The sequence below is a fragment of the Procambarus clarkii genome, chromosome 19 (assembly GCF_040958095.1).
Source record: "Procambarus clarkii isolate CNS0578487 chromosome 19, FALCON_Pclarkii_2.0, whole genome shotgun sequence".
NCBI classification, from domain to species: domain Eukaryota; kingdom Metazoa; phylum Arthropoda; class Malacostraca; order Decapoda; family Cambaridae; genus Procambarus; species Procambarus clarkii.
Genome location: NC_091168.1, coordinates 5,599,665 through 5,615,924, shown reverse-complemented (window position 1 = coordinate 5,615,924; position 16,260 = coordinate 5,599,665). Strand labels below are relative to the sequence as shown.

The window sequence follows — 16,260 nt, the reverse complement described above, 5'->3', positions numbered from 1 at the left end:
TGGCCGGCCCAGCCTTGGTTTCATGCGCTACTTGCTCGGTGTCTGAACCCGAGGTGTTTCTGCGACTTTGCCTCTTTCAGCAGATCGGGTCGGTCCGGTACGTGGCTGGTTTGATCAACTTCAAGAAATATTTCTTGAAGAAAAGTGAACTTAAGACAAAAAATGGTTTCCTGCAAGAAGTGGTGAATTAACCAGGTTGTAGTGGATATGTGAGTCTGTGGGGTACTCCAGGCAACAGCCTGTTGGACCAAGCTCTCACAAGCCACGGAATAGAACTCCGTGGCTTGGGAGTTCTCTCAGGAAGTAGAACTCCCAGAACCCCCTACAGATAGATCCTGTGTAATGCCCCCCCCCACCCCTTGTAAAACTGCAAATGCTATATACAGTCTTTTGGTATTGGTAATGTGGTAATGGCTTAGTGCTTTCTCCTGATAATCACCTTGAGACTAAAAGCAGAATCAGGCTCCCAACAGACCAGGTGGAAACCAAAACAACCAACCCTAGACGATACCCTACAGAAGAAGTTCATATGGGAGAGAAGCATACTGGGGGCACAATCCAAACCCAACTGTCAAGCAACTAGCAAAGGCAAGGGCAGCTGGGGCCTGAAGTCTCTCACACTTCTCAAGCTACAAAACCTGAGAGTTAAGTTCAGCACTCACCCAAATGAGACAGCAAGCACAAATTGAAAGAGTGACGTTAAAAAACTGGAGTACACTAAAAATAAGCCCCAGCATCAAGGCTTCAGATCACAGACTTGTCAAGAGGCCCACACAAGAGGAGTCTATCCAGTTGAAGGGTTCTCAACCTCAGATTTGGTAAAGGTGGACTTGTGTCTTCAAAATTAGTGCCAGGCAAGGTAGCTCTGGAACAAAGCTGAAGCAGATCACAAAGTCAAGACACAGACTGGGCACTACACAGTAATACAAACTAATCATGAACCTCTCTTCCCCTGGAATAGCCTCGATAACAATCAGCAATTTTACCAATAGACCTGACTCGATAGAGCTATGGTACCATTACATGGACACTAGAGCAAAATGAGGGTGGCTGCCACCTCCAATCCCTCCAATTTTGTATTGCTACCACCTGTTGGCAGTTTAGAAGTGAGTGTTCCAGTTGCTGAAAACAATTATTGGCAGTCAAATAGGATCATTTAAGAGTGGGTATCAAATGGTTTATGATGTGTTATAACATGCAATTTCTACCAGACTCCTGGAATTGTATATTCATCAAGAATTAAAAAAAAAAAAAAAAAAACTATCACAAGCCCTAAACATCTTTTGGAGATTGAATCTAGATACTAATGTTACTCCTGACATACTTAAAACAGCAGAGATTGTGCCACTACACAAAGGAGGTACAGTAGTACAGCAAAGGCAAAAATTTATAGACAAATACTCAAATATCACACATCATAAAAATCTTTGAAAGAATGCCAAGTAGTAAGCTCACAAAACACATAGAATAACAGTGTCTTCATAACCTGGTCAACATGGGTTCAGAACAGGGCACTCTTGCCTCTCAATTGCTAGACCACTATGACATGGCCTTAGATGCCATGGAAGACACAAATACACAGATTTTTGCAAAAGCCTTTGACCAATGTTACCATGGTAACAATGGTGTTATTGCACACAAAAGGAATTACTGGTAAAGTAGGGATGATCTTTAACTTCCTAACAGAATCCTTAGTGTAATAGTCAACAAAGTAAAATCTGAACCATCCACAGTGAAAAGCCCAGTTCCCCAAAGGCACTTTGCTTCCTCTGGTACTTTTCCTCATCCTCATATTAGACACAGACAAGGATATAAATCATAGTACTGTATCATCCTTTGCAGATGACACTAGAATTTTCATGAGAGTAGAAAATACAGTATAGAGGATGCAGCAAACCTCCACTCTAATGTTAATAAAGTCTTTCAGTGGGCCACAGAATATAACACAATGTTTAATGAGATAAGTTCCAATTACTGTGTTATGGAGAAACGAAAACATCAAAGCAGAAACCACATAAAACAGTCAAACCACACTACTATTGAAAGAAAAAGCAATGTAAAAGATTCAGAAATAATCATGTATGAAGAATTTACTTTTAAATAACAACAAAGTTGCTGTCACAACTGCAAGAGAAATGACAGGTTGGATAACAAGAACCTTTCAAAGAAGAGATGCCATGTCAATGATACTTTAAGACATTAGTGTTCTTTAGAGTGGAATATTGTTGCACACAAACAACCCCATTCAAAGCTGGAGAAATTGCTGACCTGGAGAGCATGCAAAGATCCTTTACGGCTTACTAGGACCATCTAAAATTTGTTAAATCTGTATTTAATAGAGTGCAGGCAAGAGAGATACATAATAATTTACACTTGGAAAATATTAGAAGGACTGGTTCCAAATATACACAAATAAAACAACGCAACACCAGAAGGCATGGCAAGATGTGCAAAATAGCTCCACTGAATAGCAGAGGTGCAATATGCATGCCGACAGAATTATTAACATCAAAGGCCCAAAACGTTTCAACACTCCTCCCTTACACATACGATGAAAATGACCAACCTCTCGGTGTCCAAAAGAGAATCGCCTTCAAAGGATACCTGATCAACCAGGCTGTAACTCTTAAAAGTCAGGCTGCTCACAGCCACATCGAACAGCCTGGTTGATCAGAACAGCAACCAGGAGGCCTGGTCAGAAACTGGGCTGCGGAATTTCCAATCCTCAGTCTTTAACAGGTATTGAACAAGTAGCGTACTATATACAGTACTTGCTAAAATCAACAACACTTACCCTTTTTGACAAGAAGCTGAAGGATTGCTGGCCAGTCCTGCTTAAAGAGATTTGCCCCAGTAAGCGAACCGTCTCCTCCAATCACCACTAGGTTTGTAATGCCATTTTTAATAAGGTTTTTGGCAGCCTTCATACGTCCTTCACGATCACGGAACTCCTTGCACCTAGCTGAACCAATGACTGTGCCACCCTAGAAAAATAAAACCAAACGATATTTATAAAAATCGAGTAGCTTATGAAATATGAAAAGTCGTATAAGAAAGTTTAAAGATAAAGATAAATGAAAGTCATTACACACAGAAATCACAATGTGTGATGCATCAAATGAACAAATCCACAAGGGATTTGTGAATTTCCACAAATCCACAAAAAACATTTTGATCATGTCGTAGCTCAGTCGATTAAGGCAGCGTCTGGGATGCTCTCGGATGCAGGTTCGAATCCTCGTCACGGCCCTTGTGGATTTGTTATAAATGAAAGTCTTTTGCAGAAAATAAACTACCATGAGAACATTTTAACAAGCAACATCAAAATTGGAGAGAATTATCATGGCTGGGCTCGGGTAGTTGAGCTCCCAAAACCCTCTCCAGATATACTCTCCAGCAGTGGTCAGTTTACTCATCCCACAACCAGATGGGGGCCCACAAACTCCTTTGTTATGGCACTGGCACTTGATATTTATTAACTACTTCAACTGCACATTGTACCCAGGGTGGTACTATGTACCATTAAAGATAATTCCCACTTGGTAATTGGGGCATCCATACACTGCCTGAGGCTATTAGTTATCATCAGTCACCTTGTGCAAACATAAACCACCTTGTCCACCATGGGTACCCATCCTTGGCGTGATGGCTTCGATACTAACACAGCAACCAACCATAAGGAAATCATGTAGCAGCAGTGTACAGCACCACCATGCGACTAATGCCATACTTTATCTTGCAGGCAATGAAATAAAGAGGTAAACTGCAACAATTTGACAATGATGGTGACAAGATCCAGACATTAATAGAGACTATGCACGAGGCTCAGATGTCAGTGACACGAAGAGTCAAGCCAATGAATGTGACTCGCACAACACACGCCTGGTTTAGTCTGACAGCACAAAATGCAACGGGACCTTATGTTCCTTTGGAAAATGTGGAAAATGATTAATTTTCATGATTTAGTCATCAAGATTTTGATAATAATAGCAGAGTTTTGGCCAGTGTTAGCAGTGTGCAGAATGATACAAAGCAGCACTGCATCATCAGGTGCCGAGCGTGTTGTCTTGCGCACAAGGGGTTATTACTTGCTTGAACAGTTAAATGTTTGCTTCATTTTTATTTCAGTGTTAATTTTCATGTATCATTAGCCATTTTTGTATGGAGAATGAAAGTTAAGTACTTTCCTATGCTTTAGTGTAGCCTCTCTCCACTCTCCATCCTCCCACGAGACAAGTCAAGACTTCTGGTCATAGGTGGTGCCTTTAGGGCTGCCCCGAGGTGCACCAACTTCGCTGTTGTGAGGCGTTTACCTCAGAGTAAGCATTATTGAGTGATAAATATAATCTGTTTTTGTGTGTCTTATTTCATGTGTTTTAAATATGTGATGCCCACATATCTAGTTACTCTTGAATCCCTCGATTCAAAATAGTTGTGTTAATTAATTTTAATTCCATATTGGAATGAAAATAAATTGCAAATTATAATTATAATTAATTTAACTTTAATTTCAGTCCCATTATAAATTACTATTATAAATACAAGGTTCTCCCCCCCACCTTTTTCCTACCATTACAAAAGGCCTGGTATGAGAGTTGACTGTTCCGGGATGATTTCTGTCAATAACTTTCTCCAAAATAGGCATGTCATTTTAAAGGCGAGGTCTTCGTGTTTGGATACAGTAGTCCAGATGATGGTACACCAGGCTTGAATAACCACTTTCATTTTCAAGAAAATGTTCGTTTAATTATTCCTAAGGTTAGTAAGTAATTATCAAAGAAGGTACCATGTCGGTAAGTCTATGCAGCACCGTCCAAGCCGCAAGGTATTCAAAAGGTGCTAAATATCACTCAAGAAGCCAATATGAGAACAGGACAAAAGGCAAATGATATCAAAGGTATCACATTCACCAAGCATTTTAACGAGACAATCAACCCCCTAAAGACACTAGGAAAGCAAGACACACAAGCATCCTGAAAATTAGGGCAATTGATAAGGAGGTGCAAGACTAAATTAGACAACACAATCTGGACAAAAGGGAGCAGGATATTCTTCCATTAAGTGACCATGAGTCAAGTGGATGTGTCTGATCCGTAACCTAGCCAAAGCTGTCTCCCAACGCCTATTACGGTGGTATGAGGAAGGCCAAGGAAAAAGGCCACACATAAGAGCATGCAGCATGAATGATTAGATAGGTCGTTCCCCATTCTGGGGAAATGGTAAAAAATGGTGTCAGTTAATTGGTGAAAAATATTTTCACCAATTAACTGACCATCATCTGGGAAATGCTGCAAGTATGAATGACCTCCTTAGTGGCAGTGTCTGACTTTATTAGAGGAAATTCGAAAACAGATAACAAAGAGGATACAAAATGGCATAAAGTTCCACCACGAAGATGCAAGTCTCTGAGGGTAGACGGCAGATATAGGTCTAATAGTGGAAAACGATGGACAAGCACCGTCAGCAGACTTGGACCCATCTTGAGGTTATCTTGGAGGTTATCTTGAGATAATTTCGGGGTTAGTGTTCCCGCGGCCCAGGCCTCCACCCCCAGAAAGCAACCTGTGACAGCTGACTAACTCCCAGGTACATATTTACTGCTAGGTAACAGGGGCATCAGGGTGAAAGAAACTCTGCCAATTGTTTCTCGCCGGCGCCCGGGATTGAACCCGGGACCACAGGATCACGTGTCCAGTGTTCTGTCCGCTCAGTCACCGGCTCCCCTCCATAGGGGGAGCCGGAGCCCATCGGTGAACAGAACAACAAAGTATGAGCAAGATGACAACTGTTCAAGGAAAAGGCTTTTCAAACAGTACGGTGTATGCTACTATACAGTACAACACAGTACAGTACATAAACCTTCACCACCTGCGTCAGGGTCCGGCAAAATCTCACCCGTGGGAAGGTCCACGGGAAAAAGCAGGAATACAAAAAGTGCTAATGTAAACCGAGAGAATCATGCAAACGAGCCACCATCATAGTGGAAGGTGGTGATGGGGAGCAGTCCCCTGCAGAGCAATGGCCAATGAGCGGCAGAAGCAGGAATGTTGGACCACATAATGTAGGGAAGTCAGTAATGATCATGACAATCCTGTAGAGACAGGATGCCAATTTCAATAGAGAGGGGACGGCAGAAGAAAAAGAAGGAAAAAGAGGATGGGAAAATGATCACTTATCAGGTCATCAAGGACTATCCAAGCCAGGTCTAAATATATGAATGAGCAGGGAGAAAGGTCAGGGCAAGAAAGTGAGAGTGCGAGAATCAACACAAGTCGGCTTGCCTGAATCCAGGAGAGAGAAAGGAAGAGACAGGTCAAAAGGTTCTAAAAGAATGCCTCAGGAATTTGTAAGGATATTGTCCCAGGGGGTGTGACAACAGTTAATATTGCACATGGGGAGTGCACAAGCTCCAACAATGAATTTGAAAGGTGCTTGAGATCAGGAAGAGAAATTGGAACACAAGAAAGGAGATAAGTTAATAATTCACTGTTGGGGGACAGGAAGCCAGAGTGTATTCATACACGTTATGCTTTTTTATCAAGATACTTGCTACATTTTTCTAGTCCGATTCAGTTCCATTTAGGGTGACCATTTGCTTTCTTTGTTTTAATCACTGTTTTATCCATACTATTTATTATGTGCTTGTAATTTCCATAATTTCCTTGCTAATTTTTCATGTGGTACCTTATTTAATGCTTTAGAGAAGTCCAGGTATACAATACTGTACCTACAGGAAGCCCTTTGTCTGAATAGCTCATTACCCTTTCCTAGAATGTGAGCAGGTTAATAAGAAGATATATTTTTGTGTTACCGAAACATTATATTCATATCTGGTGCACCCAGCCAACAAAATTTTGAGCATTTTACTAAATTGGTCAGTGCAATTAACTGACCATCATTAACAGATGGTGAAGAAATTCCTCCCTTAGGATTCTCTCCTTGAGCTTGCAACTATGACTAGGTTGATTGATTAGAAGTTTCTACTGAGCTCATTCTGCATTTATTAATGATGGGCATGACATTTGCACACTGCATTTTCAATCTAAAGGGACTTGTCCTTGGTCGAGAGATTTTTCTAAAAAGAAGTTTCAATGAAACAGTTATTTGGCCAGTTCCTTTGATATTATATTTTAAAATGCCATCCACACCTAGGGCTTTAGATTCTTTTAATTTGTCATTGCTCTTCTTGATTATTTGCATGTTAAGGGAACACCCCTTAATTCATTCTTTTCTTTCTGAATAAATACACTAATGTAACCAGCTAAATTTCAAATCAATGTTAAAAAAAAAATGCATTACCAAGTAATGCATTAAAACACAGATGGTGCATACAATGAACTGGGAGAAAAAGTAATTCCATTAAAACAGACAAATTTATTTTTTATTTTATACACAATTTATAAGTCATCAAAATACCAACAAGACTAATCTTATAATAAAACACAGTATAGATAGGACATTTAATTATGGTATTATTACCAAGCTCCTGCAAATAAAAACTGCCTCATTACCTTATGGATGATTCCAGACACAGATGACCAGTTTGCTTCGACAATATTTTCACCGCCATCAATCATTCCTTGATAACCTTCCTTGATTAGAAACACACGAGCCCCTACGTACATTCCCATCCGCACAACTGCACGGACAGCAGCATTCATGCCCTGGAATAAAAAGCAGATTTATTGGACCTGCAAATTACAGTGAAAACTTATATACTGTAGAATGGAGAGTGAAGTAGTGTGAATGGAGAGTGATGATGTTCAGATTTAGCTACTCAGAACGAAGTGTTCATGTAGCATGGACTATGGTGAGCCCGTAAGAGTGTTATAGAAACTGCTTCCCAATGACAAGATAAGCCCTGTGAAAATGAGATAACTAAGCCCATGGGAACCTAGAGACCACCTACAAAGCCCAGACATTCTAGGTTCAAACTTGACAAAAAACTGTACGTGTCCCACCATCAGCTACAATTGTTTGCTAATGTCAATTGTTTGTAATGTACGTTAATATGAACACGTACTGAACAGGGTGAGAACAGCTTGAGATACCTCCTTGTGTGTGTATTTATACCTCAATAAACTTATTTCAATTTCTAAATTTCAATCGGCCACAACACAACACAATACACCCCCATCAGGAAAGACCAGCTATAGGAAAGGAAACTGCACTCTAGAAAGCACACCAGAACCTGCACCCCACCCAAGAGTTGCATGGAAGGATAAAGGAACAGGTTTCAGGTGGCACATGGGTTGCACCAACTGAAAGGAGAAATGCTATACCTCCAACACTCTCTACACCTTATTATTAGTGCAGAGCAGAAGGCAATGAGAGTATCACAAGAGCAGACCCTCCAAGAACTGGCCCAACACTGCACACCTGTAGACAAGTTGAGTATCAACAAAGCTGGCAACCACATGTACTGAGCAAATCCACAGCTATTGCTGGCACTGACAAAGGTAGGCATTGCACTGAAACCCCTCCACTCAAGCTAAATCAAATTGAAGCTGGAAGCAGAAGAGTGCCTGCCCGGCAAAAAATTTGCCCATATCTGCCAGCTGGATGCAAGAGTTAAAAGTCCAGCACTGCAAACTGCTGCGATAGGAGGAGGAACCAGGACAAAATAAACCAAGAAAAAAAAACTCCCAAGACCAAATACAAGCATAGATGTCCCTTATGACAATATCAAGATTCCCCCCTGCTAATGCCACAATATAAAAATTCACAAAAGCTCCTTCCCATCGAGCACCACTTTCTAACGGCATAACTGCTACTTCCCCCACAGAAAATAAGAAATTGCCCACTAGTCAACTCTAAGTGCTAACCAACCTAGACATCAAAACCAAAGAAGATTCAAACAGATACCAGGTCACTTAATGCTTCTAGCTGAACCACCACCACCATCACAAAACAGGGACCAGATGCCAAGTCATCCCCAAGGAGTACAACCCAACCCCATGTCACTGCTGGAAAAAATGGAAAGGCAGTCAAAGACCCCTTGCTTCCTTGGAAATAAAAGACATTACTTCACATGAAGGAGGGCTCAACCTATACCTAAGCAGCTGGTTCTAACCAAGACCTTCTAAGCAGCTGGTTCTAATCAAGACCTTCTAAGCAGCTGGTTCTAATCAAGACCTTCTAAGCAGCTGGTTCTAATCAAGACCTTCTAAGCAGCTGGTTCTAACCAAGACCTTCTAAGCAGCTGGTTCTAACCAAGACCTTCTAAGCAGCTGGTTCTAACCAAGACCTTCTAAGCAGCTGGTTCTAACCAAGACCTAAGCAGCTGGTTCTAATGATCAAAGCCAGCATATGGGACACTGGCAATCCTCAAGAGTGCAGTGACCTTGAATTTAATCATGTAAATGCCAAAGGATGAACTTTAATAAATATATTTTTGAGATGCAATAGTCATCGAGAGATAAACCATGAATGCCGAGCCATCAGGAAATACTGCATACTGCCAAGCCCCCATATGCCATAGTAATTGAAGCAGAGGAGCAATAATTCTATTTTTCAGAGGAGCAATATTACTGGTAGAAGACAACAATAGGTGCCAGGACCCCGAGTGTAGCACAAAGAGGCCTGCTTGTCTAGATATGCACTCTCAGCAAATTTAAACCTGTATCTAAAACTAATGTGGAAGAGGGCAGCCCACAATCAATTTTTTTTTAATTAAAACAACTACAACACAAAAAACGTTGCCAAACATGATCTTTGGTAAACAGAACAAGTTGCACCTGCACACAGTGACTAAATAAACCCCAATTATGCATTCCCAGATCAAACTCTTCCACAGAATTGCAAGAAAATAGTATAGCCATAAGAACAGAATATCTGCTGCTGAAGAACTGACCAGATCAAAACAGAAGATAACTACTAAATACACATACCAATGTGTGTTAAAGCATCCATTTATAAAATAAGGAAAAACAGTGAACCTAGAATTTTTACTGAAAAGTCCACTGTAATACTTCGTTGTCATACTGTTCAAAGGAAGACAAGATACAGATGTATTAAAACATGCCAGGTGTTGAGGTGCACATGGTCAACTTAACCAAACTATGCACATGGGAAGCAGAAGAACTTTGCCTAAGAGTAGCCCAGCTCAAAATAGTTGCAGGCAATAAGTAATATTATTTAAATATACAATACATACATGTACAGTAGTATTTTAACACTGATGAGAAAAAAAAAAAAAAAATTTATTCAATATTTAGGTATTTTAGATAAAATATTTAGGGTTGCATGAAAACTTGACCAAAACACTCAAACATTAATTAGTTAATTTTGTTTTTTTCCATTTAAGATCTAATTGTTTACATTACATCTTTTCATTCAATAGCTGACCTGGGAGTCGCCTCCACTAGTGAAGACAGCAATCCCCTTGCCCTTGTGCATGCCACGCTGAATAACGTGGCCCTCCTGGCCCAAGGTGATTTGAGCATCTTGTCCGGTGGCCGCCATGTAGTCTATAAAGGCTTGCCAAGGGTCTTCAGGAAACTGGGGTGGGGGCGGGATAACCTCCTAAAATAAAAACAATGCATTATTTAAATACATTTGAGCCAAATTATTCTGTTATAAATTTATTAATGAGCACAAAGTACAAACAACAAAGTAGAGAAACACTATGGGGAGAGCAAACTAATTCCTGGTTACTAACATTTTGCATGCAAGGGTTTCATCTACAAATATAAATAAACTCATCTCTGAATGTGTATATGTAACACATACATTACATACAGTACACACATTACATTACATACACACACACACACGGAGTCACACTACTGCAGGCTCCAGGATAATTCAAATTATGCAAGTGTTGGGAGTAGGGCGAGGGCTGCAAGTCGTGTCCCAGAATGCATGAAGGTGTAGGGAATTTGAAAAGAAACTAAGAGATAAGAAATAAGTGTTTGTGAATGAAAAATCTTGGCTAGAAAAGTTGATCTTTCAAAATAGCAGAATGTCAACAACAAGGATGGCCACCACCACAGGGGGAGGACAGCACCCCAACAAAGGAATGTTTTGCAGGTTTCTCACAAGATGTAATGAAAGGTGGTTTTCTTGGCAGGTTAGTGTTTATTGAGGACATGCTAAAGAATTATGAAGAAAAGATAATTAAATTAGAACATGAAAATGAAGGTCTCAAGATTGAGTTTTGTAATTTAAAAGGAAATTTTTTCCAGCAAGGTAAAGAAATTACCACCATGACTAATAAGATAGGGATACAGGAGAAACACATCAAGGAACTAGTAAAGGATAATGAGGCATGGAAAGTGAAGAGTAGGGAATTTGAAGAAATTAACAAGAAACTAGACTCGTATCCCTGAGAGCTAAAATGGAGTTAGGAAAGGAGATGCAACGAGAAACTTCATTGGCAACTCAAATAGAGGAGGCTAATAAAAAAGAAATATAATACATATGCACAAGTTTTAAAAGAGAAAGAGAGAATCAAGGAAATAGTGTTTGGAAGTCAAAACCAGAAATGACCAACAAGAAGCAGAAATTAGGCAAGCAAATAGGAAAGAACTGGTTACCAACAGTAAACTTGTACAAAACACTGCAGATAGAAGTCCGTAATAATATTTGGATGTTTAGAGAAGGAAATATCATCTAGGGTGGACTGAGCAGCAGAAGAGATGAAAATCATTGAGAAAATAGTAGGTTTAAGAGAAGGCTCAACCCTTGGACTGCTAAAGGTCATAATGGCTTCAACACCCACAGACGCAAAAAAAAAAAAAATTATTTTGTCTTGTAAAAATGTTCATTTGTGTTAACTGATCACGGGAAAAATAAAAATAAATCGAGCAACAGATATATTACAGGAAAGAGATGGTTGAGTTGACTGCATCTATCTGGACCTAAAAAAGGCTTTCGACAGAGTTCCACATAAGAGGTTGTTCTGGAAACTGGAAAATATTGGAGGGGTGACAGGTAAGCTTCTAACATGGATGAAAAACTTTCTGACTGATAGAAAAATGAGGGCAGTAATCAGAGGCAATGTATCGGACTGGAGAAATGTCACAAGTGGAGTACCACAGGGTTCAGTTCTTGCACCAGTGATGTTTATTGTCTACATAAATGCATTCTGTATACCAGTTGGTATACAGAATTATATGAACATGTTTGCTGATGATGCTAGGATAATAGGAAGGATAAGAACTTAGATGATTGTCATGCCCTTCAAGAAGACCTGGACAAAATAAGTAACCACTTGGCAAATGGAATTTAATGTGCATAAATGCCATGTTATGGAATGTGGAATTGGAGAACATAGACCCCACACAACCTATATATTATGTGAGAAATCTTTAGAGAGTTCTGATAAAGAAAGAGATCTAGGGGTGGTTCTAGATAGAAAATTATCAACCGAGGACCACATAAAGAACATTAGCGAGGAGCCTATGCTACGCTTTTTAACTTCAGAATTGCTTTTAAATACATGGATGGAGAAATACTAAAGAAATTTTTCATGACTTTTGTCAAGCCAAAGCTAGAATACGCAGTGGTTGTGTGGTGCCTAAACCACAAGTTAGAAGTTTACAACTTTTAGACACCCAAACCCACTTGAACCCTGGCCATCAAGATGTCGAATACGCACTTAACCCACTACACCATACTCAGAGTTTTAAAGAGGTGGGAGTTCCGGGGTATTTGAACCCTCAGATACCCCCTTAACTGCGCCAACCGAGTATTCTCGGTTGGTGGGAAACAGCACCAATCGAGAAAACTCTTATTTTTTCGTACCCATTCTAAATGTGTACGGCGTTGGTTGTGTATGAAATGGACTCTTAGGATCTCCAGTGAGAGGCAGCCATCTTTGAAAAAATTCCAAGGGCTGCTGGCTGGGTTAGTACCGAGTGAGCAACCATGGGTGACGCACGCGCCTCTAACTCCCAAACACCTGTCCGACGCTGTGATGAAAGATCACGCGCTGTCGGTGAAATTCAAACCTTATTGTTTGAAGAACATAAGGGTCATAATATTGGTGAAGCTAGGCTCAATAAGGACCTAACACAAAGGTCGGATGCAAGTGATACAGTGAGTATATCCAGTTGTAGCTCTGAGTGCCACCCTTGGCCTCCTATGCTATCACCAATTTATTTAGATGATACATAAATGACTCATTTCTGCATTCAGTGATGGTGCATCCGATACAAGTAGCATAGATGAACAGTGTTAGCAGCTTGCATGGTGGTGTTTTCCCATAGGTATTTTCAAGAATAGCTGAATCTCTTCTCGACTGACGGACACTCTTTGAGGCTGGCTGAATCTTTTCCTGTGTGGGACCTTACAAAGCTATCTTTTCATGACTACCTTACAAACTGATCTTTTTCCTGTAATCTTTTCAAGATTACCTTAAGTTTTACAAGCATGGCTACATACCACCTACAGGTACTAATGCCAAGGATGAACGTGAGTGCATTATTTGCAAGCACACAGAATGAAGAAACAGGAAGCAAAAATTGATCTGTACCTGGTGCAATGAGAGCAAAGTCGCACTGTGTACTATGGAATACTTCATTGATTATTACTCACTTCTGAAGTACTGAGTGTGTAATATAGTGTGTTACTGTGTAAATACTGTGTGAAACTGTACATATTGTAATTTTTGTGAATTTAACACGTAATATTGCAACAATAAATATTTATTGTGGACACATTACTGACACATGTATCACAATTGTATAGAACACTATTAACATTCTACTGTATGCATATTGTAAAGGACACAAATATGCATCATACACGATAAACAAATAAAACCGCATTGGAAATACATAGAACAAATAATTGAAAATATATTTGTGGCAACACCTGGTGCTTGAATGGCCTGAACGACCGTGTCTTGGCGTATCAGGCACGGGCGACCAGCTCAATAACGTCACAGCGCACCTTGTCCACGTCCCCACAGCCAAAGTAAGTGGAATTTGGTATTTAATTTTACATAGACATGTTTAGGGAAGGGAATTTACCATTTTACTACGAAAAATAATTTTTGGGGAACACTACTGTATGCGCACAGGGGGAATTTCACAAACTTGGCACAGCACGGTGGTTAAGAAGCACATCAACTGGAAAAGGTACAGAGACATGCTACTAAGTGGCTCCCTGAACTGAAGGGCAAGAACTACGAAGAGAGGTTAGAGGCATTAAATATGCCAAAATTAGAAGACAAGAAAAAGAAATGATATGATCACTACGTACAAAATAATAACAGGAATTTATAAAATTGATATGGAAGATTTCCCGAGACCTGGAACTTCAAGAACAAGAGGTCATAGATATTAACTAAACAAAGATGCCTTAGAAATATAAGAAAATTCACTTTCGCAAACTGAGTGGTAGACAGTTGGAACAAGTTAGGTGTGAAGGTGGTGGAGGCCAAAACCATCAGTAGTTTCAACATGTTATGACAAAGAGTGCTGGGTAGACGGGACACCACGAGCGTAGCTCTCATCCTGTAACTACACTTAGGTAATTGCTTAGGTAATTACACACCCCCCCACCCACCTTTTTTCAAAATTTTTTCAAGGGGTGTCACCTTTTTTTCAAAAGGAAGCCGTGGAAGCCGCTAACACTGTTCGCCTATGCTACTTGTATCAGATGCATCATCACTGAACCCAGAAAACGATTCATCTATGCATCATTTATAAAAATTGGAGATAACACGGGTGAGCATGGGTGGTGCACAGCTACTACTGGATATGCTCTATCGTCCTCATCGGTGCTAAATCACTAGCATCTGACTTGTGTTGGTAAGTCCTAATTGTGCCTAGCTTCATGAGTATCATGATCCTGATGTTCTTCAAACAATAAAGTCTGAATTTCACCGCCAGAGAGCGATCTTTCAACACCTGGTCGGACAGGTGTTTAGGAGCCAGAGACGCGTGCGCTACCCATGATTGCTCACTCAGTACTAAGCCATCCAGCAGCCCTAGGACATTCTGGGAATTTTTTCCAAGATGGTTGCCTCTCAATGGAGATCCCAAGAGTCCATTTCGTACACAACGTACCGCGCGCACATTTTGAATGGGTACGAAATATTAAAAAGGTGTTTTCTCGGCCAGTCTAGTGGTTAACGGTTATCTTGAGGTTATCTTGCATCCCCCCCACAATCATTTAGAGTAAAAAAGAGAGAGAGAGAGAGAGAGAGAGAGAGAGAGATCTTTCACACAATTTTGCAATATGAATGAGTACAAAATCAGAATTATCTTGGATAGACAAAAGATACCAGGTACAATTAAGCAACCCAGGGAGGTAACAGCATCTACTTAGGATCAGAAGATTTAGAGAAAGTAAGGATATATTGACAGTATTTTAAATCAAAATTACACAAAACTGAATAGGTCATCTCTTTAGTTATAAAATAATTAAGCTTATGAAGCCATAAAATAAAAAGCTGCAATGCCAACCTCTTCAGGCAAAGATTCGTGGATTTCTGGTGTTGTCTGTGAGAAGAACTTTGCCTCTGCAGGAACAGGATGTGCTTCAGCTTCTACGCCGCCTGTCTCCTCTTCAGTTTCTGAAGTGTTAGAAAAGATTCAGTTTCGATTATGAACCTATTAACAAAATATACAATACCAAAACTAACTTGACACTTCATAACTAGGTGTAGTTTCATCAAGACTAATGCCTATAAATTTATGTAGAATTTTTTAATAATATGAAGGCTTGTCAATATACTGAATAAGAAAAATTGCATGTCAAATAAAAAATAAAGTTTCAGGAAAGATTTTAACAAAGTTGTACATGATGGAGACAGTAGATATGTACCATTCACCTGGTTCCATTCTTTACCCCTCATTTCATCACAAAGAACTGGTACAATACAGACTAAAATATATACACCAAAATCCAGGTGCCAAACCATTAACAGCCTTTTTGTAATGTTAATTCTTTCCTGAAGCAAAATCCAATTTTCATATGGTTTAACAAATTTGCAGTACTGTAGTCGTATTTATATACAGTATATATATACTGTATATATATATTTATATATTTATTTATATTTTCACATGTAAAGAAATATACATCTCTAAAGATAATTTTAGCAATGTTAACAAAACTTTCAATTCATAACTTAAAAAATTCAGTCCATGGTACAATATAAACAAAAATTATTATAAATACTGTACACACACACACACACACACACGTACATATAGAACACATACATAAATACACCATACAATGACACCACACACACAATATTTTACACACAAATACAATATACGGTACATAATACAAACATTATAC

General features: G+C 39.6%; 1 protein-coding gene across 1 annotated transcript in view; it reads right to left on the bottom strand.

The window, feature by feature from the left end:
* Positions 1-16,260, bottom strand: part of LOC138349722 (ATP-dependent 6-phosphofructokinase-like) — a 31,829-nt gene that overhangs the window by 7,314 nt on the left and 8,255 nt on the right. Inside the window, exons 3-6 of the mRNA XM_069327606.1 lie at positions 15,417-15,526; positions 10,348-10,524; positions 7,512-7,664; positions 2,795-2,984 (exon numbers count right to left, since the gene is read on the bottom strand). Coding sequence (XP_069183707.1) covers positions 2,795-2,984; positions 7,512-7,664; positions 10,348-10,524; positions 15,417-15,526 — 630 coding nt within the window. The remainder of the gene's footprint in view (positions 1-2,794; positions 2,985-7,511; positions 7,665-10,347; positions 10,525-15,416; positions 15,527-16,260) is intronic.